Here is a 27933-nt window from a genome sequence, read left to right as displayed (position 1 = left end):
TCTGCTAGTCCTCCACACTAGCTTTAAAAACTGTTTAGAGTCCTTTGTTCCATACTTGTCTTCAAACTGGACTAATTTTCAAAGCACAACTTTAAAAAATGAATACAACAGATTGGAATCCGGATGAAAAACTTAGAGAAACTTCCAGACCAAGTCTCAGCAGCTCTGGCTGAGAGCTCGCCATCTATCAGTCACTGAATGGGGCTGGCTGTTCTTTCCTGACAGAAAGGAAGAAAGAGGCTTTGACTCTCCATTGTGCAATACAGGACTACAGAATAGAGTTCAATTATTATTTTGGGAGAAAAAAAGGAATAAAGGCCTATTTGGATTTTTATTTTGGCAGGATAGAGATTTGAATAGTGTTTCGCTCCCAGGCCAGCCCAGACATCTTCAGCCAAAGACTTATTCAAGTTCAGACATGCTTATGCTAAAATCCAGCAGACTTTGATTTTAAGGGAATATTTTCTCTAAAAGTAAATAATTTTTACCTAATTTAATTCATTCAAATGTATCCTTCACAGCAAAATTTTCTTTTAAAACTCATGGAGATGTGGCTCCCTGTCTACAGTTCTGGCTGAAATTAAATTGAAAAAAAAATACAGCTTTCAAATATAATGCCTTATGACAAAGGTACAAGGACAAGATTATAAAACACAAGTCACAAGGTGACTTTTAGACACATTCAAAAATGCTCAAACTGTAAAAATCGACTAGTTTCAATGGGCAAGTCAAAAATCATTGCTGTGCTTAACAGCAAAGAAAGGATACTTTTTAAGATACCATATGACTATGCAAGGCTTTTTACTTAGTAATTCACCTTGTCAATGTAATTTTGATGAGTAAGGATGATTCATAAATACTGAAAATGCAGTTTTCACACTAAATTCTATTCCTGAGAGAGACAATTTAGCAAATTCTAGATGACTTTTCACTTTTAACAGAGACATAAAGTCATGCTCAAGGATTTAATTAATTAGACATCCCCTACTTAAATGCTCCAGTCTGTTCTGGGCATATGAGCCGGGGCAAGCTTGGGACTTGGGTTTTACAACCAAAGATTCTTGGCTCCTTTTCCTTGGAAAAAAATAGAACCAGCTAGAATGCTCTGACTGGCAGTTATCAGGAAGCTGACAAGGCAGAAGGGCATTTTATCCCATGAAGGGGGGCCACACAGATATTTCTCCTGAGAGCAGGTGAGACGGAGACACGCTGACACCCCCGCCATTTGACCAAGGTAGAGGCAAAAAGGTCACGACTCTTGCTAATCCCTGCTGGCTCTAGAAATACTGACTGTTAATTCTCTGCTATGCCTCTGAAGAGTCAACTCCAGGTAAGGCAAAGTAGATCTGATGTCCTCATGAAATCACTGGAAAGCCACTCCCCGATTCTTGTGAAGGGCACCCTGCTAGAGGCATCGAGATTCCAGGGACACCTGTTAGAAAAACCCAGAGTTCTCAGCCATAATTTCCAAACTCTTTAGCTGCCATGAAAAAAAATGGTATTTTCTGTAAATTGGCACTGAACGATAAAACAAGATTTTTGATGAGAATTTTGAGAATAGCTCATCTGGTTATAACGTACCCAACTATTAAAGAAGTCTGTAAAGAAATTTTGAATGATCAGGATATATGCAAGTGAAGTTATTCCTGTCAAATTTATACTTAGAAAAACCTGGCCAAAATGAAAACAAATTTATGTTTTTAAAAGGCAGTGTGCACAATGTCTCCTTTGTTAACATGAGATTTTATTCAGTCAGCTGCCAGAGTCACGTGCTGAAATAAAAAGCTCTTAGGACACTGAAGGTCAGGTTGCATTTCAATACTCAGAATGAGCCATAAGAGATGTTAATTTGGTTCAGTGGACAGACTGCTCTGTATATACCCTGTCCAGGTTGTAGAGTTAGTGACATACTGTTTATTAAAAAATAGGTCAAGCAGGAGCCCTTCTCAGAACTTACCCACTGTGAACCGCAGTTTCACAAAATCAACCTTCCATGTATGAAAATCCATATATGAGTAGCATCTGATTAAAATTATCCAACTTTTATTACTGATGACCACATCAGAAATTAGATGCTGGCTTTATTGTTATTTACCAGTATGATCTATGTGAACTTTATGAATAGCCTTTAAATGCCCAGAGAAACTACACATATACATAAGTGTACAGTATCATCTTCATGCTAAATTTTGAGGGAAATACTTTCAGCTAAGCCAACAGAAGCAAATTTTCCCGAAGAGTAAGTAACAGTCTGGGAAATAAGCCATCAGACTAGAGAAGGTTTTATCTATTTGTGGGAGAGAATGAGAGAGAGAGCGCACAAGAGGGAAGAGGGTCAGAGGGAGAAGCAGACTCCCCGCCGAGCAGGGAGCCCGATGCGGGACTCGATCCCGGGACTGACTCCAGGATCATGACACGAGCCGAAGGCAGGAGATCCTTTTTGTTCTCTAGCTTTCCTGAGACATAGTTGACATATAACATTGTATAAGTTTACCGTGTACAATATGAGGGTTTGATACACATAAATTGTGACATGATTACCACATAGATAGCTAACACATCCTCCACCTCACATAATTCCCATTTTGTTGGGGAGGTGGTGACAACACTGAAGTGCACTCTCTTAGCAACTTGCAAGTACACAATATTACATTGTTGACTAGAGCGGCCATGTTGTACGTTAGATCCCCAGGACTCACTGGTCTTATAACTGCAAGTGTATGTATGCCCTTTGGCTAACTTCTCATTTCCCTTCCCTCCCAGCCCCTGGCAGCTACCAGGCTCCGCTCCTGTTTTTATCAGCAGCTTTTTTAGATGCCACAGATAAGTGAGACCACACAGGTTTGTCTTTCTCTGACTTATGTTACTTAGTACAATGCCCTCCAGGTTCATCCATATTGTCACAAATAGCAGAATTTCCTTCTTTTTGTATGACTAAATAATATTCCCTTGTATATATGTCCCTATGTATCCATTCGTCCACTGTTGGACACTTAGGCTCTTTCAATGTCTTGGCTGTTTTGAATAACATTGCAGTAAACATGCTGGTACAGGTTTCTGTTTGTGGCACTGATGTCCTTTCCTTCTGGGTATACCTAGCGGTGGGATCGCTGGATCATAGGGTAGTTCTATTTTTAAGTTTTTAGGAACCTCCACCCTGTTTTGCATAGGGGCTACACCAATTTACATTCCCACCAACAGTGCACAACGGTTCCCTTTGCAAGGAGCTCTTTTGTAATTAAAAAGCTTTACAATGGCATTATGAAGATAGAATGGTCCATTATTTGCCTCACCTTTTTATAGTGAACGTAATGATCTTTAATGAAGCAATTAAAGCCCCACAGAGAGAAGGCCTGGCTCGTTCTGAGAGTGAGACAGCAAACCAACCATAGAAGTGGAAAGACCCTAATCCCACAATGCTCGTGTGAGCAAAACCGCGCCTCTCTGACTCAGAAGAGCCTCTCATACAGCACTGCATTTTGTCCTTCAAATAAAGTGGTTCTGAATTTTTCAGTGTGAAAAACACAAGCACTACCCAGTACAAGACACTAAGAATCACCATAAGCAACATACCGAATCAAAGAAATTAGAAGAATAAATATTGTAATTTCATGTCTCCATGATGAATAGAGAACAGAATACAATTACACAGGAGAAACTGAACTCAGCCATCGAAAAGAATGAAATCTTGCCATTTGCAACGACACGGATGGGGCTAAAGAGTATTATGTTAAGTGAAATAAGGCAGTCAGAGAAAGATATCATGATTTCACTCAAATGTGGGATTTAAGAAACAAAACAGATGAACACAGGGGAAGGGGAATAAATAAAGAGAGAGGGAGGCAAACAAAAGAGACTATTTAAGGGCGGTAGGTGGGGGATGGGTTAGATGAGTGATGGGTATCAAGGGTACCTGTTTTGATGAGCACTTATATGTAAGTGATAAATCACTAAATTCTATTCCTGAAACCAATATCACACTATATTTTAACTAGCTAGAACTTAAATAAAAATCTGGGGGAAAAAAAAAACCAGTGTAAAAATACCGGAAAGTATCCCTTCTACTGTGGATTAAATCCCTTTGAAGGAGTCACCGGCCAAACAAAAACGTAACAAGATAACAAAATGAAAGAAATGGGAATGATTCTTTGATCCCACTTCTGACCACCAGCTACAATTTTGGTCCCACAGCTGATGATCTTGCCAAGTTCATTCCTCTCTTGGCCTCAGTTTGTCTCATCTGCTGAGGAGGTGAGAGAGAGAATCATTTCAGATATCCCTTCCAGCCCTAAAAAGTCTGTAATGCAATCTGAGGTATTTGTGTGTTTGAGATACTGTGATTCATAATAAGAAATATAGATTTGGCCTTTATCCCCAAGTTTCTGGGTGGGGGTGGGACCAGAGGGGGACCTTCTCCACACCACCTAGCGATTCTAGGTCACCAGCTGAGGGTTCTACAACTCAACTTGATTCTGACATTATCTACCCGGAGATAGAGTCAGACCCCCCCCGCCAGGTTAAGGCTCCATCCCACAAGGCTGTCCCCTCCCCCACCTCAGATGCCATTTGCAACCCAGGCTGTCACCTGTGCTTCTGACCAACCTGCTATATACTGGAGGTTCCAACAATCCCCTCTCGAGTTCCATTACTTGGCTCCAGCAGCTCCCAGCACTCAAACATTTTACTTACTACATTACAGGTTTGTTACAAAAGATGTAACTAAGAAACAACCAGCTGGAAGAGAAGCCTAGGGCAAGGCATGGGGAAGGAGTGGGGAGCTTTCATGGCCTCCCCAAATGTGCTGCTCCCCCACAAATCACGTGGTCACCCACCTGGAAGCTCTCCAAACACCGTCCTTTTGGGTTTTTATGGAGGCTTCATTCCACAGGCACAATTGATTAAATCATTGGCCATTGGTGATTGGTTCAACCTCCAGCTCCTCTCCCTTCCCCAGAGAAGGGAAGCAGGACTGAAAGTTCCAATCTTCCAATCTAATCAATTCCCATGCCAACCAGCCCCTGTCCTTAGGTGCCTTAGAAAAGCCACCTCATTAACATAACAAAAGACACCTTTCTCTCAACAATTAGGAAAGTGCAAAAGTTTTAGTGATTTGGTGCCAGAACCTTGGGGACAAAGGCCAAATCTATATTTCTTATTATGAATCACAATATCTCACACACGCAAATACCTCAAATTGCATTACAGACTTTTTAGGGCTGGAAGGGATATCTGAAATGATTCTCTCTCTCACCTCCTCAGCAGATGAGAAAAACTGAGGCCGAGAGGAATGAACTTGGCAAGATCATCAGCTGTGGGGCTGGGACCAGGATGAACCTGAATATGTATCCAGGTAATTGTGAAGTGAATGAGACCCTCCCTTAAAAAGCTTATTTCCAAGGCACCTGCGTGGCGCAGTTGGTTAAGTGACCGACTCTTGGTTTTGGCTCAGGTTGTAACCTCAGGGTTGTGAGAAGAAGCCCTGCAACAGGCTCCTCGCTCAGCGGGAGATTTTTTTCTCCCTCTCCTTTGCCCCTCCCCCCGTCCTGTGCTCACTCCCTCTGCCCCTCCTCCTGCTTGCTCTCTCTCTCACTGAGATATATAAATCTAAAAAAAAAAAAAAAAAAAAAGGTTATTTCCATTATCACGCCTTCTCTGGAGGCACATAAGCACTTTCCCAAAGCAGTGAAATATTATAAATCTAAAAAAAAGCCATATGATAAGCTACTTACTCCCTGACCAAACCTGGCATTGGCAAAGTGAGTTCCTTGGTCCTGCTCACTATTTTATTTTTTCCAAATCATTATCAAACACTCAAACAGCTTCTTTTTTTTAAAAGATTTTATTTATTTATTTGAGAGAGAGAGAGACAGCGAGAGAGGGAACACAAGCGGGGGGAGTGGGAGAGGGAGAAGCAGGCTTCCTGCTGAGCAGGGAGCCCGATGCGGGGCTCGATCCCAGGACCCTGGGACCATGACCTGAGCCGAAGGCAGATGCTTAACCGACTGAGCCACCCAGGCACCCCTCAAACAGCTCCTAAACAGGGCTTGGACAGCAAGGGCTCTAGAAAAAGCAGGCAATTGATACCTTCACCAGTCAAAATAAGGACCAGTAAATCACAAAGTGCTCTTTTTTTTTTAAGATTTTATTTATTTATTCATGAGAGACAGAGGGAGAGAGAGAGAGGGAGAGAGAGAGAGAGAGAGAGAAGCAGAGGGAGAAGCAGGCTCCCAAGGAGCAGGGAGCCCGATGCGGGACTCGATCCCAGGACCCTGGGATCATGACCTGAGCCGAAGGCAGACGCTTAACCATCTGAGCCACCCAGGCGCCCACAAAGTGCTTTTTTTTAAAAGATTTATTTATTATTTATTTTGAGAGAGAGAGAATGAGAGAGAGAGAGAGTACATGAGAGGGGGGAGGGTCAGAGGGAGAAGCAGACTCCCCGCTGAGCAGGGAGCCCGATGCGGGACTCGATCCCGGGACTCCAGGATCATGACCTGAGCCGAAGGCAGTCGCTTAACCAACTGAGCCACCCAGGCGCCCAACACAAAGTGTTTTTTTAGAAAGCTCACTGGGTCGCATCTTCCCCCAACCAAAATTAAGGAGCAAGCTCAAATTCTTCACTTGCACAGGAAGCTTAGACACTTGCCCAAGGAGGTCCAGTGTGTCTGCGGTGGGCAGGACTAGAACCCAAGCCCCGTACTGCCAGGCCAGCCAGGGATGGGTTCGTGCCTAAAGGGGCCTGCATGTCACAAGGGCAGCATCATTAACCAATTTCAAATCACTCTCTCTGATCCTGTTCTTATCAACAGCCTTCTGATCTTAATTTGATTTCCCAAGCAGATTCCCCTGCTTAAAATAACCAACTTGGAGAAACCTGGACAAACATTACTTTGGCCAGGTGGTCAAGGTTAAAACTGTAATGATAAATCACATCGATGAGACGTACCCTTAATACAATGTGATAACAATGGCACTCTACCGCTGTGCTCTTCTTCCCCAAACCCATAACCTCAGTCTAGTCACAAGAAAAACACCAAATTCTAATAAAGGGACATCCTACAATATATCTGACTAGTACTCCTCAAAACTGTCAAGGTCAACAAAAATAAGAAAAGTCTGAGAAACTGTCACAGCCAAGAGGAGCCTAAGGAGGTATGTCTATGAAATGCATTGTGGAATCCTGGATGGGATCCTAGAACAAAAAAAAGACATCAGGCGAAAACTAGGGAAATCTGCACACAGCATGGACTTTTAGCTAATAAGAAGATATTGATTAATTGTGACAATGTATGGTAGTAATGTAATATTACTATGTGAAGAGAAGAAAGGTAGGGGATGTACTATCTGTATATGGAAACTCTGTACTATCTTCTCAATTTTTCTGTAAATCTCAACTGTTCTAAAACATAAAGTCAATTTTAAAGAAGGAGAGAACCAACTGATAGATCTGAATCCACTGGACATCTTGGAGCCTCAGTCACCTACCCTCTTGTTAGCAATAACATTGAAAAAAAACCAAGTTCCTTACCTTTCGCTGAGGCTTCTCCACAACTGTGCACCTGTAACAAGGAGAGGCAAAAAGCAAGACATTAATGGAGGTGTTTTTCTCTTGAGGCATTTCTCAACTTAGAAATATTCTGAGCTATTTAACATGAAATGCTTAGGGGCGCCTGGGTGGCTCAGTCGGTTAAGCGTCTGCCTTTGGCTCAGGTCATGATCCCAGGGTCCTGGAATTGAGTCCCGAATCAGGCTCCCTGATCAGCAGGGAGTCTGCTTTCCCTCTCTTTCTGCCCCTCCCCGAGGCTTGTGCTTGTGCGCGCACACACACTCTCTCTCTCTCTCAAATAAATAAATAAAATCTAAAAAAAAAAAAATGAAATGCTTAAATATTTAAACTCTAGGAATTATCAAACCATTCAGTGTATACCTCTGGTACCATAATTAATTCATGCGATTAGTCCATGAATATTTGAGATCCTACTACATGTAAAACACTTGGACAGGTCCCATGAGAGATAGAGCTCTACATCACACGTGGTCCCGCCTCAGGGACTTGACTGTTCACTGCGGTAGTCCTAGCATGCACTCAAGTACATATGAACCGAGGTAGGTGGTGTAGGAACTACACAAAAAGCCCAAACCACAAGAGTTCAGGGAAGAGAGAAAAACAGGCCGCTCAAGGAAGCACCAATAACCGAGGTGGCATTTAAGGTGGGTTCTGAAATGGTGCTGACGGAAGGAGAATGAAGACAACTGTTACTTGAGAAAGGAGATTTTTATCTATTTATTCTTTAGGTGTTTTGAGCTTATACCTAGGCTCAAATGAAATCAACAGAAAAAAATGTATACTTAGATCAATCACTTGCTTTCTTGATTGGCTTTCTTTCTTTACTGTGCTATATCTTAATATTATACTCTCAGCTACCAGCTTTAATGAAGTGCAATATTAGAAGTGGCCACGAGGCCGTTTCTGCATTTTCCCATGAAACGAATGCCAACGATGTTGTCCCTTTTGTTCTGCAGTCTCCCCTATCAAAGATCTATGTAATAAATTCTTAAAATTGAGTCCCAGGAAAAAAAGTTTCTCAAAATTGCTCGCATTTTTTCATCAGACTATTAGAAGAATTGTTCAGTTGGTCTAGTTTCCCTTTTGCCTTGGCTGCCAGTAAACCCAGAGATGACTCTGTCGCTCAGTTACGGTCACCGTATCAGAATCCTGTTCCTCTACTACACCTTTTTAAATGAGTTTCATTTTTTATGATCCTTATAAGCTTTTGGGGTTAGATGGCATCTACTTGGGGGTTAGATGGCTTGTCAAACAAAGCAAATAAACGATTCAAAAGAATCCAAGGAATTCTGAGCACTAGTGAGGCCTCAAGGTGATGTTGGAAAGTGGGATAAAGTTGAGCACTAACAAACCACCTGTCATAGGACATTTCTCTGCTAACACTGGATCCAAGAGTAGAGAAAGCAGATAACACTAAGGGGTGTTTGCTTGTTTGGTCTGTCATTAAAAGTGAGGAAAAGGAGTATGGTTGCTGGCTAAGGGGACGAAGACATTTAGAATGGCAGGGGCAGGAGCACCACAGTCACGGAGCACAGAGCAGGCTGGGCTGTGCGGGGCTGGGGGGCAGTGCGGGGGGAGACGCTGAGCAGGGCAGCACTTACACGGAAAGCAGAGAGCGGGTTCCTGAGGAGCGAGGGGCTGGCAGAACATGGCATAAATGGGCAGTGCAGGTTTCACAGGAGGAAGAGTATAAAGAGACAGGTGGATATGCTCCACAGGTGGCCGCGTGGGGACCTGCTGAGCCCTCCCCCCCACCACACAGGGCGTTCTTGAATAGGATATTAAAGGGAACCAGTGTGGAAATTCTGGGCTCTTCTGTCATGAGAGAGAGGGGTAGGCGATGGAGGAAGAGCCTATGGCTGCAGAAAAGTTCCCCAGGGCCTGGATGAAGAGAAGTGTGCACTCAAGGTAGGCACCAGCAAGAGTGAGCGAGAAATCCACCGCAGCTGGAGGCTGCTCACGCTGCTGACTCGCAACGGACATGTGGGCTCTGGTAGGTTCCACAAAGATTAATTTACCTGAAAGGATCTTCATACTCGGGCCTCACCTACTTCATAGGAAGCATCTAAGATGGTATTAAAGATCACAATGTGGGGGGCGCCTGGGTGGCTCAGTCGGTGATGTGTCTGCCTTTGGCTTAGGTCATGATCTTGGGGTCCCGGGATCGAGCCCTGCGCCGGGCTCTCCGCTCAGTGGAGAGTCTGCTTATCTCCCTCTGCCCCTCCCCCACGCATGCTCTCACTCTCTCTCGCTCATGCTCTCTCTCTCTCAAATAAAATCTTGAAGGAAAAAAGATAACCATGGGGGAAGAGGAGGTATAAAACTAAATTCTTAACAATGGAAGTTTGCTATCTTCAACCAGGAATGCGGCGGGGGGGGAGCGGAAACCCCGAGATGGGAGGGGAGAGAACAGCCCCGTGAGCCTGAGGACCCGCTCACGCTTTCCCAGCTGCTGCGGCAAAGCCAAGACATCCGGCCCGAGTGGCTGGCAGGTCTGGTGGAAGCCACGGAGTTTCCATAACCGCATCTGGCTCGAACTGGGCGCCTTGCAGAGACACATTCATCACAGCAGGGCCCTGGGCTGAAAGGTCTGCAGAGGCGGGCTCCTGCCAGCTATGTGCAGGGCTCACACGGACTTTGTCTATGTGCTTTGTCTCCACAGACTCCACTGAAGGAGGCCGGGGCGGGCACCAGTGTTCCTCCAGTCATAGGCTGAGGAGTGCCGGGAAAGCACAGCGGTTAATCCTGGTTCTCCTTTCCTCTCGGTGCATAGCAGGCCACCCAGTTAAAACCCTGACGTAAAGCTTGGCCTGGGACACACCCTGCCCTACAAGATGGGGGCATGAGAGCTCCCGGGGTGGGGTGGTGGGGCAGAGAGGCCTATGGGGGTGGGGTATCTGGAAGCCCCTGCAAGCCCCGCGCTGAGGCAGGCCCCGCACAGAAAGGCGCTCCACACAGACTGCCTGATGGGCCAACAAACCCCGTGTTGTTCAGATTCTGCATCAGAGCTGCAGGGGGCAGAGGGTCACTGCGCCCGAGGCACTTCTAGTCGATGCTCTTAGGTGGCCCTCGCACAACTGCGTGGTTGCGGGTCGGTTTCTGCCATTTCATGGGATAAGGAGACCGAGTGACGGTGGGCTTTTCTGCCCCGAACCCTGAAAAATCTTACTTTATATGGAAAAAGGGAGGTACCACATGGGATTCAGTCAAGGATCAAGAGATGTGGAGACTGTCCTGGGTTATCCAGGTTGGGCCCCAAATGCAGTCACAGGGATCCCTGTAAAAGGGAGGCAGAGGGAGATCTGGTGAGGATGGAAGAGGAGAGGGGGCCAGGAGCACCGAGGCAGGGAGTGGAGTGTTGAGGCTGCAAGCCAATACACCAAGCAAGCACCGGAGGCCGGGAGAAGAAAAGAATGCTTCCCTAGCGCCTCTGGAGGGGGCACAGCCCTGCCAGCACCTTGATTTTGGCCCCATGCTATACTGATTTTGCATGACTGGCCTCCAGAACAGTGAGAGAAGAGATTTCTGTCATTTTGAGCCACCACGCTGATGATTTGTTACTGCAGCCCCAGGACACTAACACAGGTCCAGGATGGGTGCCCTCCACGACTGGGGAGTGGAGTGAATGAGCTCAAGGACTAGACCCTTCAGGCTCGTATTCTTCCAACTCTCCCAGCTTAGTTTGGTAAAGGACTGAACCTTTGTAAGCAGAGGTGTCCCACCCTTTAGGAATACGAAAGTCCCGTCTTTGCAAGAACATCAAGCCAATGAGTCAAGGCTGAGAATGACCTCTACGTGAGTGGTCAAGAATGAGAAAAGAGCAGTTGCAAAGTTTTCCAGCTCTGTCCTGGCCTTCCGTGCTTGTCTGCTCCTTATAAGGTGTGCCCAGATGCGACCCAGTTTGATGCAACACCAACACTGCTGAGATGCTCATCTAAAATGGCCGTTGATAGACTTTTTAAGCAGTTCTTTTCTTCTAAGATTCCCCTGAAGAAGGTCCCGGAGGATGAAGATGTTACGAAGTCTAGTGGAGAAAAATGGGCTCTCCTGTATCCATTAGGAATCAGGGCAGAAACAGGGCATCGCCGTGCGTGGATTGGACCGGCCCTGCGCAAAACCCCACAGTGTGAGCTGCTCTATCTCCAGGCAGCCTTACTACATCTGTGGTGAACAGAAAGTACTGGGGCAGGTGCCTGATAGGGTTAAAAGTTAGGGAGTTGGTGGAGCGCCTGGGGGGGATCAGTCGTTTAAGCATCCGACTCTTGATTTCGGCTCAGGTCATAATCTCAGGGTCCTGGGATGGAGCCCCGTGCCAGGATCCACGCTCAGCGGGGAGTCTGCTTGAGGATTCTCTCTCTCCCTCTGCCCCTCCCCCACTTGCACCTTCTCTCCGTCTCTCTCTCAAATAAATAAATCTTAAAAACAGAAGTGAGGGAGCTGGGTGACTGTCCTCTGAAGCAGAAAATGGTGGGGCGGGGAGGGAGAGGAGAGAAGGAACACTGCATCCAAGAACATAATCTTAATCTAGAGATTCATGAAAAGCAGTAACTGCACACAAAGGCACTGGTGGGAGGTCTCCTAACCAAACCTCCAGTTTGGTGCTGCCCCCTTCCAGGAGGTTGATTCTTCACATAAATTCTTTAAATTCACAAGTTTTCTGTCACCTTCCTAGATCACTAGAGTGAAGGAATTCCCTTCAAACCTTGAAACACAGCAATATGAAACCATCTTTCGAAAAATGGTTTGCACATGGTTTGCTCTAAGAACTGTAAAGACTTAAAGGATAAACCGGAGTTAAGGCACATTGTAGAACACGACGATGGGAAATCGGTAACAGCTTCTATCCCCGGTCTCAGAGTTGGCTTTAGGGAGAACAAGGGTGCTTCCCACAAGGCAGGCCTTGGGATTCCTGCCAGAGCAAGAACTTTGGCAAGTCCTTATATGCACTGATCCATATGGACCCCACCCAGCATTATCCCTCCGTGTGGGGGTTACACTTAATGAAATTAAATGTCTCACTGTAACCACTTCCTCTTGGCTGGTTTTTGATCAAATCCATCATCTTACCACATTTAGGTTCCCAGGGCTCAATTATTCCAAGGACGGAGTTTTGCTCATTCACAAAAACTAGCTGGTAGAAGAGGCCTCTCCGAGTACAGAAAAGCTTGACTCAGATTTATAATACAAATTACTCAGAAAATACCTTAAACAAATTTCAAAAGTAATTCAACTTCTCACTTCTAAACAATGTTTAAAATTAGTTCCTTTTTCATCAGTGTGAACTCATTTGTTAAAATTATTTAACTATTACTTGTTTTCTGGGGTTTTGTTTTTAAGTACTCTCCAACATGGGGCTTGAACTCATGACCCCAAGATCAAGGGTCATACCTCTACTGACAGGGCCAGCCAGGTACCCCAACTATTACTTGTTTTTAAGCCCTGAATTGTTTTTTTCTTCACTGAGGCAGAAAAAGTTTTCATATAAACGAGGCCAGCTTCCAGTGGTCCAAGTTTCATCATGTGGGATGTAATAAATATTTCACTGTTATCTTTGCTGCAGCCTACTTACATATCAAAATGATATTTAAGTAGCACTTAGAGCCAAAGAGAAACCAGCACACACAAACCTTTTGTCCAGGATCAGTAGCTATGACTAGGGACATCAGCTAAGTAATTGATAAGTATTAAATATTTACCAAATATATAAGTATTCAATAAACAATAATACCAAAGTCAATGCCTACATAATTTGTTATGTTGTTCCCTTTTAAAACTACTTGGTTAATATGCTTACACAAAGATCAGACATTCACGGTCTAGAAAATTACATACCATAAAAATGAATTCTCAGTTTTCTTACCTCTAGCTCTAGATAAAACCATATCCTTTATTATTTGCATAATAACACGCCCAAGTATCATGACAGAAATCAGGTGATACACTCTCCATGGAGTCAGTGCAAGGAACCTATAACAGCAAAAACAGACAAATCATTATTTCAATTTGAGGATTTTTATCCTTTTTTAAAAATTAGGTTTACTTTCACAGCCCCTGGGTGGCTCAAGTCGGTTAAGCGTCTGCCTTTGGCTCAGGTCCTGATGCCAGGGTCCTGGGACCGGATAGAGTCAAGGCACCCTACCCCTTTCATGGTTAGGCTCCCTGCTCAGCGGGGAGTCTGCTTCTCCTCTGCCCCTCCCCCTATTCCTACTCTCTCATTCTCTCTCACACACCCTCTCTCAAATGAAGAAAAAAAAAATTAGGTTTAGTTTCAGCACAGAAACAACAATCCAAATTTCAGTTTTCAGAATCACTCCAACGAGCCCACATCAAAGTTATTTCATGGGCATCAAAGTCAGCAAAATAAAAGCGCTTGAGCCAGTATGCTTTTGTGCTAGGCTTTCTGCTGTAACCTCTAATTTGGGCAGAGGATTTGCTATGTTGGGTGTGGCCCAAATATCACTCTGCTAACAGATGGAGACTGGAATTGACCTGCAACCAAATCATGAGGTGCTAGAAAGGCAGAGCCGCAGGGTTTTCCAATATGCAGAGTAGCCACTGCAGATGCCCTTTACTCGCTGTTCTCTATGTGCCGCTTTTATGCCACATTTATTTATTTAACTATTGCCCCCTCCCTCCAATCTCTTGAAAATGGCAATTAAGGATCCAAGGTGCTGGCCTCTTCTCTTCAAGATAACTGTTCTTTGGTCTATCTGGCCCCTTCCTCTCCAGAGGGAAACAAAGAATTCTTTATCATGAAGAGCACATGAACACTGCAGTACTTCTTTAAAATTGGGCCGATAAAAAAATGGAATGGCTGATAAGTCACAAGCTCTGAGGCTTTGTATAGAGGGTGAAGCCTGTTCTATATAGGTTAATTGGCCAAACTGTCAATTAATATTAATTTTGATGTAATCAAAATCACAGAAACACTAACTTAACATATATGTCATTTAATACTGGTTGCAAGGCACTGTAAGCTTTATAGAGAAAAACACATACTACAAAGAAAGAATCCCGTCTTCCAGGAACTTACTTCCTCATCAGAGAGGAACATAGGCCAAGCTAACAAAATCCAAGACAATGAGTCTTAGGTACTCTAATAAAATATAAGCAAAGAACCATACGACCCAGCAGTGGCACTACTGGGTATTTACCCCAAAGATACAAATGTAGTGATCCAAAGGGGTATGTGCACCCCGATGTTTATAGCAGCAATGTCCTCCACAATAGCCAAACTGTGGAAAGAGCCAAGATGTCCACCGACAGATGAATGGATAAAGAAGATGTGGTGTGTATACACAATGGAATATTATGCAGTCATCAAAAGGAATGAGATCTTGCCATTTGTAATGATATGGATGGAACTGGAGGGTATTATGCTGAGCGAAATAAGTCAGAGAAAGACATGTATCATATGATCTCACTGATATGAGGAATTCTTAATCTCAGGAAACAAACTGAGGGTTGCTGGAGTGGTGGGGGGTGGGAGGAATGGGGTGGCTGGGTGATAGACATTGGGGAGGGTATGTGCTATGGTGAGCGCTGTGAATTGTGTAAGACCGTAAGACTTTCACAGACCTGCACCTCTGAAACAAATAATACATTATATATTAAAAAAGAAGAAGAAGAAGAAGAAAAAGATAGCAGGAAGGGAAAATGAAGGGGGGGAATTGGAGGGGGGAGATGAACCATGAGAGACCATGGACTCTGAGAAACAAACTGAGGGTTCCAGAGGGGAGGGGGGTGGGGGGATGGGTTAGCCTGGTGATGGTTATTAAAGAGGGCACGTTCTGCATTTGAGTACTGGGTGTTATATGCAAACAACGAATCATGGAACACTACATCAAAAGCTAATGATGTAATGTATGGTGATTAACATAATAAAATTTAAAAAAACAAAAAAAATGAGCAAAGAACAAAGAGAAGCAAAGAAGAAAGGATGATTAACTCGCTGAGGGAAGATTTTATAGACATGGCCCTTGAACTTGGCCTGGCAGCATGGATGTAATTCAGAGGAAAACAGGCTGTTCCACTTGGAGGATACAACATATACAGAAGATCAGAGTCAGGGAAGGGGAAGGTGTGTTGGGGTATGCCGAGTGTTCTGGGGTCCCCCAGCAGAAGGAGATGGATATAGGAGAGATTTGGGAGACTGGCAAAGAGAGAAGATATTGAGGGGACAGGCTGGGGGCACACTGTGGCAGGCCCTGAATGATACGCTAGGGCATTTGGTCTCAGTGTTACCGGCAATAAAGAGAAAGCCAAAGGTATAGGGTAGGAAAACGGAATGATGGGCGATTTAGGAAAACGCCTGAGGGCAACTGAGAAGATGAGGTGGGACGGTGAGAAAGCATGGAGTTCAGGATTTATTAGAACGTTGTGCAATGTATTTGGTGAGAAGCGGTCAATGTGAGATGCTGGTGAAGTTATGGGTAAAGTCCTCCAGCAGAAGCAGGGCAACCCAGGTTCCAGCTCTGGTTCTAATGTTAGCTGTGTGTGTGACCTCGGTCAGGAAAACGTGCAGGTAGAATAAGTCCGTGTTTCTTAAATACTGGTCTGCCACAGCCACAGGCTGCTGCCTGGAAAGCTTGTTAAAATACAAATTCCCAGACCTCAGGTTCCTTCCCCCAGATCCTCTGAAACAGGTGGTCTAATTACTAGTATTTACATTCAATAAATACTTCTTTGGAAAGTGTCTACATTGGGCCAGCCAGTGCTACCAAAAGGAAATAAATAGTGAACAAGAAGCCCAGAGGGAAGGAGCAGACACACCAGAAAATCTATAATGACAACTATGCTTTTTAGTAACAATAATTTGTCCTTCTACTCTGGGACTGCTGCTGGCTCTATTCTTTGAGCTTGTATATGTTTGTATTAACCAAGGCTGTTTTTTGGTATTTGTTTTCTTCTTGCTCACCTCCTCCTATCAGTTTATGATCACTGCTTGCTGTTGTGTGTGTGTGTGCCAGGCTCGCTCAGTTTTCCCCACCTGACCCTGACATGGAAGTTTTCGAAATTTGATAGTGACCCACGGTAAGAAATTCATGTACATCTAAATACATACATATGAAACCAAAGTCTCAAAAATAATATTTATCCTTTTTTTTTTTTTTTTTTAGAAAGAGAGAGGGAGAGAGCAGGGGCAGAGGGAGAGGGAGAATCTCAAGAAGACTCTGTGCTCAGCATGGAGCCCGACACAGGGCTCGATCTCACAATTCCGAGATCATGACCTGAGCCGAAATCAAGAGTTGAATGCTTAACAAACTGAGCCACCCCAAGCACCCCAATTTATCCCTTTTTTAAAGATATTTTAAGTAATCTCTATACCCAGTGAGGGGCTTGAACTCAAAACCCTGCAATCAAGAGTTGTACACTCTACTGACTGAACCAGCAGGTGCCCCCAAATATTATTTATCCTTATAATTTGTAATGCCTTCTGATATTTTCCATTTAATTCTATTATATTTTTAAATGTTGACTATAATTCTAAGGTGATTCAAGGCTCATAAATGAGTTGTAACTCACAGTTCCATTCACTGCATCAGAGAAAATCTACAGATGTTAAATTAGTATGGTTTATTAGAATAACCTGCTTTGCAGAGTCAGGCAAAGCCTTAGGAAAGTTCTCCCAAGTTTAAAAGTGTCCACTTAGCCAGGAAACCAGTTAAATGTCTTTAAAAAAATAAAGACATGCAAAACCAACCCAAGCAGTGAAGGTCATTAGTTATTTTCTTAGTGGAAGTTATGATCTTCCAGGAATAGAAAAATCAGTTAATGACGGGACTTTAACCCTCAGCCGTGGCTCCTGGAAGACTTCACTTAGAGGGCACTGACTGCCATAGCAACTCCAGTTAGGGTTCCAGGGCAAGGGTCCAGGGGGACATTTTGGCTAAGGGTCTCACTGGTCATTAAGAATCCTCAATCATAAAGGCTGGACTATTTAATAAATGATGCTGTGATCATTTGTAATCCGTCTGGAAGAAAGGACAATTGTATGTCTATTGCCAAACACATTAAGGTGAATGAGAAAGGAAAAATAATATTTTGCAACCAGGTCAGCACATTTTCCCCAAAGGGCCAGATAGAACATATTTTCAGCTTCATGGATCATACAGTCTGTCACATCTGTTAACTCTGTCACTGTGAAAACAGCAGAGATATTATATAAAAGAATGGGTATGGTTGTATTCCAATAAACTTTATTTACCAACACACACACACACACACACACACACACATGAATCCTTGGTCAGGTGCAAAGGCAAGCAATCCCAACAACCACTTAGGAAGGGAATGCTGAAATTATATGGGATTCCATGATTGTCGCCTTGGTAAGTTAGCATCCTCGACCCTAAGACTTAAGTACAGAAATGTTTGCAAAGCAAATCCCTAATACTAATCATTCATACTTAGAAAAACCTATACATATTTGGTATTTTAATTATTTACAACATTTAAGATGATTCATCTCATGGTTCCAATTCAAAGTATGTGGCTGGGGCGCCTGGGTGGCTCAGATGGTTAAGCGTCTGCCTTCGGCTCAGGTCATGATCCCAGGGTCCTGGGATCGAGTCCCGCATCGAGCTCCCTCCTCCTTGGGAGCCTGCTTCTCCCTCTGCCTCTCTCTCTCTCTCTGTCTCTCATGAATAAATAAATAAAATCTTTAAAAAATAAATAAAGTATGTGGCTATACAGAATTGTGATTTGAAAATAAAATCTTAGGAACACTTGAGTTTAATTTCTTCATTTTCCACGAATTGCCTAATATTCGGGAGAGCTTGGGTTGTTACAGTTATTTCTTGAAAAGTTCTACTTTAGTAAATTTCAAGGTCAAGAGAGACCAAAGTATAATAAAGAAGTCACAACAAATTTGCATCTATGGCCCCATTCTACCTGACATCCCCATCGCCCAAGGTTACTTGAAGCAAACTGGACATATCATATAATTCTCATAATATTGTAATATTTATTGACAAGTAAAATTTACAAGTATTGCCACATATCTTCCCCAAAAGGACTTTTTAGCCTAACAATAAAAACACTATCTCCCCTTAAAAAATTGTTTTAATTCCTTAATGCTGTCAGATATCCCATCAGCATGCACATTTACCCAATCACCTTTTGTACACACGTGACATGCACACACAGACAGAAACAAGATGTGAAGAAGTCATACATTGAAATTGATTGAGTTTTGAGTTTCTTTTAATTTATAGGTCTCCTGCTCTCTCTCTCTCTTGCTTGAAGTTCTTTGTGGAAGAAACAGACTCATTTGTCCAGTAAAATTTTCCAGTCTGAGAATCATTCATGGAATCCTGTGCTTTAGTTTAACATTTTCCTCCATGCCTTGAGCAGACTATAAAAAACTGGTAGTTAGATCTAGAGACTTGACCGGATTTAGGTTCAAAATTCCAACTACATGATAGATGGTGGTGTGCATTTCTGTCAGGAGGCACATACTGTCTGGGTGTCTGGTGTCTCTATTTCTGTGATATCAGCAGCCACTGATGAGGACTACCTGACTATCTGTTCCTTAGGAGATACACAAGAGTGAGCGCCCTTCATTCTTGCTTCAGGTATGAGCTGGATCAGATCTATACCAAGGGGAGATCTTTAAAGATCTATAAAGAGAAACTTCCCCTATCGATGTTTGGTACCCTGAGAGATGGATGTCATAAGAGAGGCAGGATTCTTTTTCTTTTTTTTTTAATTAACATATAATGTATTATTTATTTCAGGGGTACAGGTCTGTGATTTCATCAGTCCTACACAATTCACAGCGCTCACCATAGCACGTACCCTCCCCAATGTCCATCACCCAGCCACCCCATTCCCCCCACCCCCCACCACTCCAGCAACCCTCAGTTTGTTTCCTGAGATTAAAAATCTCTTATGGTTTGTCTCCCTCTCTGATTTCATCTTGTTTCACTTTTCCCTCCCTTCCCCTATGATCCTCTGTCTTGTTTCTCAAATTCCTCATATCAGTGAGATCATATGATACTTGTCTTTCTCTGATTGACTTATTTCGCTCAGCATAACACCCTCTAGTTCCAACCACATTGTTGCAAATGGCAAGATTTCATTTTTTTGATGGCTGCATAATATTCCATTGTGTGTGTATGTGTGTGTATATATACACATCTTCTTTATCCATTCATCTGTTGATGGACATCTAGGCTTTTTCCATAGTTTGGCTATTGTGGACATTGCTGCTATAAACATCGGGGTGCACGTGCCCCTTCGGATCACTACATTTTTATCTTTGGGGTAAATACCCAGTAGTGTAATTGCTGGGTTGTAGGGTAGCTCTATTTTCAACTTTTTGAGGACCCTCCATACTGTTTTCCAGAGTGGCTGCACCAGCTTGCATTCCCACTGACAGTGTAGGAGGTTTCCCCTTTCTCCACATCCCTGCCAACATCTGTCGTTTCCTGACTTGTTCATTTTATCCATTCTGACTGGTGTGAGGTGGTATCTCACTGAGGTTTTGATTTGGATTTCCCTGATGCCGAGTGATGTTGAGCACTTTTTCATGTGTCTGTTGGCTATTTGGATGTCTTCTTTGCAGAAATGTCTGTTCATGTCTTCTGCCCATTTCTTGATTGGATTATTTGTTCCTTGGGTGTTGAGTTTGATAAGTTCTTTATAGATTTTGGATACTAGCCCTTTATCTGATATGTCATTTGCAAATATCTTCTCCCATTCTGTCGGTTGTCTTTTGGCTTTGTGGACTGTTTCCTTTGCTGTGCAAAAGCTTTTTATCTTGATGAAGTCCCAATAGTTCCTTTTTGCCCTTGCTTCCCTTGCCTTTGGCGATGTTTCTAGGAAGAAGTTGCTACTGCTGAGGTCGAAGAGGTTGCTACCTGTGTTCTCCTCAAGGACTGTGATGGACTCCTGTCTCACATTTAGGTCTTTCATCCATTTTGAGTCTATTTCATGTGTGGTGTAAGGAGATGGTCCAGTTCCATTCTTCTGCATGTGGCTGTCCAATTTTCCCAACACCATTTGTTGAAGAGACTGTCTTTTTGCCATTGGACATTCTTTCCTGCTTTGTCGAAGATAAGTTGACCATAGAGTTGAGGGTCCATTTCTGGGCTCTCTCTTCTGTTCCATTGATCTATGTGTCTGTTTTTGTGGAGAGACAGGATTAGTACTTGATTCTTTCTCTTTATTTACCAGCTGTCAAGATAATGAGGCAGTTCCTTAGTATCCTCTAAAGGTAACTAAGTTGGTTTTCTTCATTCCTTTCTTTAGTGTTATGAACATATTTGATGTACTTCAGCGCACAGCAGAGTAATTCCTACTGATCCTCAAGTGTCCCATCTTGGCTGGCGGGAGCTTATTTCGGCAGGATCCTGAGTTCTTCAGTACAACCTTTTCTTTTTTTTTTTTAAAGATTTTATTTATTTATTTGAGGGAGAGAGAGCACAAGCAGGGGGAGGGGCAGAGGGAGAGGGAGAAGCAGACTCCACACCGAGCAGGGAGCCCAACATGGGGCTCGATCCCAGGACCCCGGGATCGTGACCTGAGCCGAAGGCAGACACTTAACCCACTGAGCGACCCAGGCGCCCCAGTTCATTTCTTTTTATTACTGAATAATATTCTGTCATATGATGGACCACTGTTTCTTCATTCACCTACTGAAGGGCATCTCGGTTGCTTCCTATTTTTCGCAATTGTGAATAAAATTGCTATTGTGTGTAGGATTTTGTGTGGTCACAAGTTTTCAAATTCTTTGGGAACAGCCTCTTTTTCTTTTTTTTTTTAAACAGGTCCATCCGCATGCCAGCTTCTTTTGGATTTATAGACAGTTAAAACCTCCACGGATTCTATTTTTTAGATGCAACTTTTGACTCTAAGTGTGCCCTATCAAATGTGTTCTTATTTGACACAGCGTCATTCAGACCTACAGACAAACCTACAGACCTTCATGGCGTCGTCGGCCCTATTTGTTCTCTCGTCCGGCTTCACGGCACCCACCCATTTGCTTTCTGCGGGTCCTTGGTCCCCAGCGACACTACTGATCAAAGTTATCAGTCAGTCCTGGTATCCGTCACTCCCCATTAGCGACTGCTCCCAGAGTGGCCCAGATTAATCAGCACTTTATGAATATGATAGACCAGTCTACCACATTTTTGTCCATATTACCCCATCTTATTCACAAAGACATAATAATAGATTTTCTTAAACACATTGCTGAAACCTAATGCATTCCTAAAGTCTAAGTGTAAGTGTCAATCTGCTTGACTATGCTGAGAATTACTCTGAGGTGTGAAACAGTTCTCAGTTGCAGGACTAAACACCTTTAGAACCTGCCAAAGAGTATCACAGGGCACAGCCTGATCCGAGCCCCAGAGTGACCTTGCCGGTCTGCCCATTCACAGAACTCACGTGTGGTCATCACATCTCCCATGGTGCAATTTTAAGGCAAAGATGGCCATACACAGGTGATCAGAGGATTCCTGAATGCTGTTCAACAATAATTGAGAGATAGATTGTGTTTAAAATGCAGGATGTCCAAGAAATCATGAGAAGCAGAGTGATAAAGTACAGATTTTGAAGAGGGAGGTCTGGGGCGCCTGGGTGGCTCAATCATCAGGCGTCTGCCTTCGGCCCAGGTCATGATCCCAGGGTCCTGGGATCGAGCCCCCCATCGTGCTCCCCACTCAGCAGGAAGCCTGCTTCTCCCTCTCCCACTGCCCCTGCTTGTGTTCCTGCTCTATCTCTCTCTCTGTCAAATAAATAAATAAAATCTTTAAAAAAAAATAGAAGAGGAAGGTCTGAGGATCTACATCACCCTCATTCAGGGGGTACATAATTCTCCAGGTCCAGTGCAAGGTGAAAATGCTGGGGGTGGAGAAGTCAATACCCTCTTCCCACCAGTCCATAACCCTAACCTGTATGATAAATGGGTCCCCAAGATATTTCAACCTCCACTCCAGGGCATATTTGGGACCTGGATCCAGGTGGGTGCAATGCCCATGACCAGTCACCCTTGAACGCACTGTGGCATTGACAGCTGGGGCAAGGGCAGCAACCACAGAGGCTGCAGGGCACATGCCTGATGAGGACCCTCCTCACCCTTATGCTCAGGCCTCCCCATGAGGGGCAGATGGCCCTAGTGGAACACAAGCCTCCCCCTACTGATACAACCTGCCCACTGCCCTGGGCAGAGGACCCTGGGCAGTCCTGCAGAGCAGCTGGGTGGGGAAGGGGAGGCTGGGCAGGATGGCTGACGAGTGGCAGCAGGGAATGGTAAGAGCGCCTCAGCGTAAGCTGAAGCTGCACACACCCCAACACTTGTTCCACTGTCCCCATCGAACTTCACCTACAAAACATACATTCAAAAACAAAAGAACACAGAATTGCAGGGCCCCTGGGTGGCTCAGTCATTAAGTGTCTGCCTTCAGCTTGGGTCGTGATCCCAGGGTCCTGGGATCGAGCCCCACATCGGGCTCCCTGCTCGGTGGGAAACCTGCTTCTCCCTCTCCCACTCCCCCTGCTTGTGTTCCCTCTCTCGCTGTGTCTCTCTCTGTCAAATAAATAAATAAAAATCTTAAAAAAAAAAAAAAAGACTACAGAATTGCAAGGCAGCATCTGCACAGCATTAATCCCCAAGTGTGGGGCCTTCTGAACCATATCTTGGAGGGGGGGTCCCCAAAGCTGACCAATTATTTTTTCTCCTTAAAATAATTTTTGATTCAATAAAAAAGGCCACCAACGCTTGCCTTTATCAAAATTAGCCTAGGGACCTGTGAGGATATCTGTGGATCCCAAAATGGAGAAAGCACCACTAATCCCTAAGACTGGCTATCCGAAACATCTTTCTATAGATGGATGGGCTTTCCTATACCTAATTCACAGGGGAAAAAAAAAAAAAACAACAAAAACATCTTTTTAAAATTAAAATATCAGTCTGATACAGGTACTTCTTTAAGTTGACATTGGATATAATTTCTATCTGATAAAGGATATTCCGGATTTTGGAAACCAAGGCAAGCAAACATTATATATGACAACTACAACATACATAGACATATCATGATAGGTAAACATTGCAAATGACAATTCCACATTATGTGTGTGTGTGTGTGTGTGTGTGTGTATAAATTTTACAAACATATAAAATTGTATTTATATAATAATAACCCCATTTGTTTTTGTTTTTTTTTTTAAGATTTTATTTATTCATTTGACAGAGAGCACAAGCAAGGAGAACGGCAGGCAGGGGGAGAGGGAGAAGCAGGGAGCCCGATGTGGGGCTCAATCCCAGGACCCCGGGATCATGACCTGAGCCGAAGGCAGATGCTTAACCGACTAAGCCACCCAGGTGCCCCATATCCCATTTGTTTTATAAAAACATACTATATGGTTTAGCTGCTATGGAAAGGTAAAGTTCCAAATCAGTACGTGCACTTTTCCTTTAGCAAACTGTATCCAATTTCTACACCTCAATGTGATGACTGCTTTAAAAAATTCCACACTGCCCAGGTGACTCATGTTTAGCTTGTGATTATTAGGGCCCATGGATGACTGCTAGCCATGCTTGCATAGCATCATTTCTGATTCACTTCTGGGTTGCCTACATTTTTTTCCCTTGCTGTTTTCTTGCTAAGTGCTTTTTTTCTGTTTTCTATTTTTTTCTACACTTTCTGCCTTTTATTCTCTCATTTGGCAAAACTAATTTAAATTTTCATCTGATTTTCAAATAACCTGCCATAGCCCACTTGGCATTGGGATGGTTTACTAGTTCTACTCGTAGGACTGGTCTCCACTCTGCTATCTGGGTCAGCTAAGAAATATGACTCAATCCCTATGTTCAGAGATCAAAGAGAGTGTAAGGACAATAGCCAGAGATCCAGAGAAAGCCTAAAAGATTGTTAAGGGTCTAATGGTTATATATATTAAAAAAAACACAAAAAACAAAAACAGAAGGGGGCGCCGGGGTGGCTCAGTTGGTTAAGCGACTGCCTTTGGCTCAGGTCATGACCCTGAAGTCCCGGGATCGAGTCCCGCGTCGGGCTCCCTGCTCAGCGGGGAGTCTGCTTCTCCCTCTGACCTTCCCCCTTCGTGCTCTCTCTCAAATAAAATTTAAAAAAAACAAAACAAAACAAAACAGAAGAGGTGTGGTATCTCTAAATCATGTCCACGATTTTAAATAGAAAATTTCCTATCAAATGATGTGCTCTGGCCCCTGTCCAGTTAGTCCACACTCACTGCTCATCGCCATGTGACAGTCCTGCACCCCACGACTCTCAGGTAACCCATCATTTTAGCTTTCTGTGCATGGATCATTCAGGAACACCGCTTTTCCTTGTCCCTTTATGGATCTGCAAGCAACCCATATGCATGCAGGACCCCGGAGGTGCCCGCTCAGCCTCGGCAGTGGAGAAAGTCCCAGCACAGTGGCCAGACTGGCTGGAGGGCAGGACAGGCCCTGGGTTCCGTGGACAACATGATGCAAAAGGATGCAAAGGTTCCGTGAGCTCTACTCCATGACTAACTACAGATCTCTAAAAAAGAAAAAAATTTGTTTTACTAGTTGTGTATCCATTTGACAAGGAAAAGCTAAATTTTCCATTTCTTCATGATGAGCATTCAAGGCCAAATTAAATGTCTCAATGGGCTAAATTTGTCATAAAGCAAATAAAAGGATAACTCACAAAACAAACAAAAATTTTCTCTGGTTATGGGAGCACTGGGGTGGCGCAGTTGGTTAAGTGTCCGACTTTTGGTTTCGGCTCCAGTCTGATCTTGGGGTCATGAGATTGAGCCCCGCATCAGGCTCCGTGCTCAGTGGGGAGCCTGCTGGAGATTCTCTCTCCCTTGCCCTGTGCCCCCTCCTCTCTAAAATAAATAAATCTTTAAAAAAACCTTCTCTTGTTATGAACAAAAAGGATAACATTTAGTGTGTCCCATGTGTGAAACCCTAACCCTCCCTTCTAGGTATAGCATAACCCACTTTGTCTTATGAAATGAAATGATGTCAACAGCAAAGATACAATTTTTTTTTTGTCTTCAAGGAAAGGAAATACATGGATAAAAGCACTGGAATCCTCCATAATTATAAGGTAGGAATTAATCTGTAGTATTTGGTTTGTAACTTTTTTTAGCTAGAGATCCAAAAAGCGGGTTCTGTTTTCCTTTACTGAAATATATATAACCATAGACTTTGCCTAGACAGAGTCCTTTATGTATGTTGGCTTTATGTAACAGTACAGTACCTCATATCACAAAAGAAGGGCTTCATAAGGCATAATGATTTATCCAACATTATTCCAAGTCCATATTATCACATTTTGCTGGAAGATAGTTCTGTCATCTTCTTGAGAGTTAGGCATACTGGTAGCCAAATTCCCTAACATTACAAAATTCTGAATGTCAACTAAAATTGGCTTTCATTTTTCCTGGCCTTTTATACAGATTGTGCAAAAACAGTATCTGAAGATGCTTTATGAAATTAAACTATGCACCATTAAGGGAAAAAGAAAAAGCTGCCAAATAACCATAATGCTCTGAATTGTAAGATGAAAATACCTCCCAATTTCAGATCTGTTTAAACATGCATATATGTTGGAGAGAGGGAGATGTGTTTCTCAAAAGTCAATAAAATGTATGGTTTTAAATAATTTGGAAAGAAAGAGGGTAATCATGAAGTGAAGTAATGACTCTATTAATTTCAAATTGAAGCCTAAATAAAACTCAGAAGACTTTTCTTCTAGAGAAGTATTTCTTTAGTTGTGATGACCAAAAAAGTGAATTAGAAGCAAGAGAGAAGAGAAAAATGAAGAAAAAAAAATAGATGAGAGAATTTCTACAGGGAGATGAGACATTTTGGAAGGCACCCATGGGCAGGGAAACGTTGGTTCACAGCCATCCAGAAAGAGCACACTGCAGTGGAGGAGGGAAACCGGCTGCCTCTAGTAGAAAAGGGTGGTGATAATCCAGTGAATTCAAGGAATGTGCCCAGGTCAGCAAGGCCTGGTGATGAAACACAAGGACAGTGGCGTGGAGCAGCAGGGAGTCTGTGTTCTTGAGCCCAGGGAATGGGAGAAGCCAAAGGCACTGATGGAGTGGAACCAAATTCATGTGAGGTCAAGGCAAAGTGAAATCAGGCCTGCTCTTCTCTGGCTTTAATGAAAAAAGCCGTGAGCAAATCAATAAGGAGCACCCCAGGGGCAGTACAATGGGTACTTTAGCTCCACCTAGTGTATAATATCTGCCAATCCATCTTGCCTTGCCCCTACTCGAGGTGGTCAGTGCTGCTCAGTAGAAGCAGCCTTTCCAGCAGGGTGGGTGAGTCAATCTCTGCAGCCCACTGCAGCCGAGTTACCAGCAAGCTACATACTAACTACCAGATTCGGCCATAGAAACGAGCTAGAAGAAGAAAAGAGAGATCTGATGAAAGTCGCACTGCAATGCAGCACCGGAGCATTAAGAGGGAAGAAGGGAAGATCTCTCGAGGTGTTTCCCATTCAAACACTCTCTGAATCCGTAACTCTGAACATAGAGGCTGTCCACATTATTGATCCAAATATCAAGCTCCTTCATAAATAAATCAACGCATATACTGGGTGTAACCATAGGGCAGGTAGGTGCTGAAGACGCTTCAAAGAAGAATAGTTCTTAAGTGAGTGGGACACCCACTAATGAATTCAGTGAACCTTTACGGGCACACCTAAGAAATGAACTGACATGTAATGAGAACCTACCATGTGCTGGATATTTTCATTTCTCTATATCGTTTTATGTTCCTCAACAACCCAATGAAGTAAGATATACGGCAATATATTCATAAATAGAGTAGTCTGGAGCAATGTGTTTAAAACCATGCAGCCTGTAAGTGAAAGAATTGGGTCTTATTGACTCCTGTTCACAAATTCTATTTACATGCCATTTATAGAGGCCCTTGGCATCTCACTTTAATCATGTTCTAGAGACCAGAGTTGAAAGAACAACCGTCATATCAGCTCCTGCTTTTTAAATGCCCATTCAGAGGACGCCTGGCTGGCTCAGTTGGAAGAACATATGACTCTTGATCTCAGGGTCATGAGCTTGAACCCCATGTTGGGTGTAGAGATTACATACATACATACATAAACTTTTTTTAAAAAAATAACAAATGCCCAGGGGCACCTGGGTGGCTCAGTCGTTAAGCGTCTGCCTTTGGCTCAGGTCATGATCCCAGGGTCCTGGGATCAAGCCCCGCATTGGGCTCCCTGCTCCGCGGGAAGCCTGCTTCTCCCTCTCCCACTCCCCCTGCCTGTGTTCCCTCTCTCGCTGTGTCTCTCTCTGTCAAATAAATAAAATCTTTAAAAAAAAAATAACAAATGCCCATTAAGTTAAGGTCAACCACTCATTGGCTC

The 27933-nt window shown here is 43.6% G+C and overlaps 1 protein-coding gene across 1 annotated transcript in view; it reads right to left on the bottom strand.

The window, feature by feature from the left end:
* The window catches only part of RETREG1 (reticulophagy regulator 1), a 127421-nt gene that overhangs the window by 80343 nt on the left and 19145 nt on the right, over nt 1–27933 (bottom strand). Inside the window, exons 2-3 of the mRNA XM_028098012.2 lie at nt 13428–13534; nt 7529–7559 (exon numbers count right to left, since the gene is read on the bottom strand). Of these exons, the coding sequence (XP_027953813.1) occupies nt 7529–7559; nt 13428–13534 (138 nt within the window). The remainder of the gene's footprint in view (nt 1–7528; nt 7560–13427; nt 13535–27933) is intronic.

The sequence above is a fragment of the Eumetopias jubatus genome, unplaced genomic scaffold (genome assembly GCF_037043125.1).
Source record: "Eumetopias jubatus isolate StellerSeaLion01/CBP00866 unplaced genomic scaffold, mEumJub1_p1.0 scaffold_5, whole genome shotgun sequence".
Taxonomy (NCBI): Eukaryota; Metazoa; Chordata; class Mammalia; order Carnivora; family Otariidae; genus Eumetopias; species Eumetopias jubatus.
Note: the sequence above shows the minus strand (reverse complement) of the source record. Positions and strands in the feature narration are given on the sequence as shown.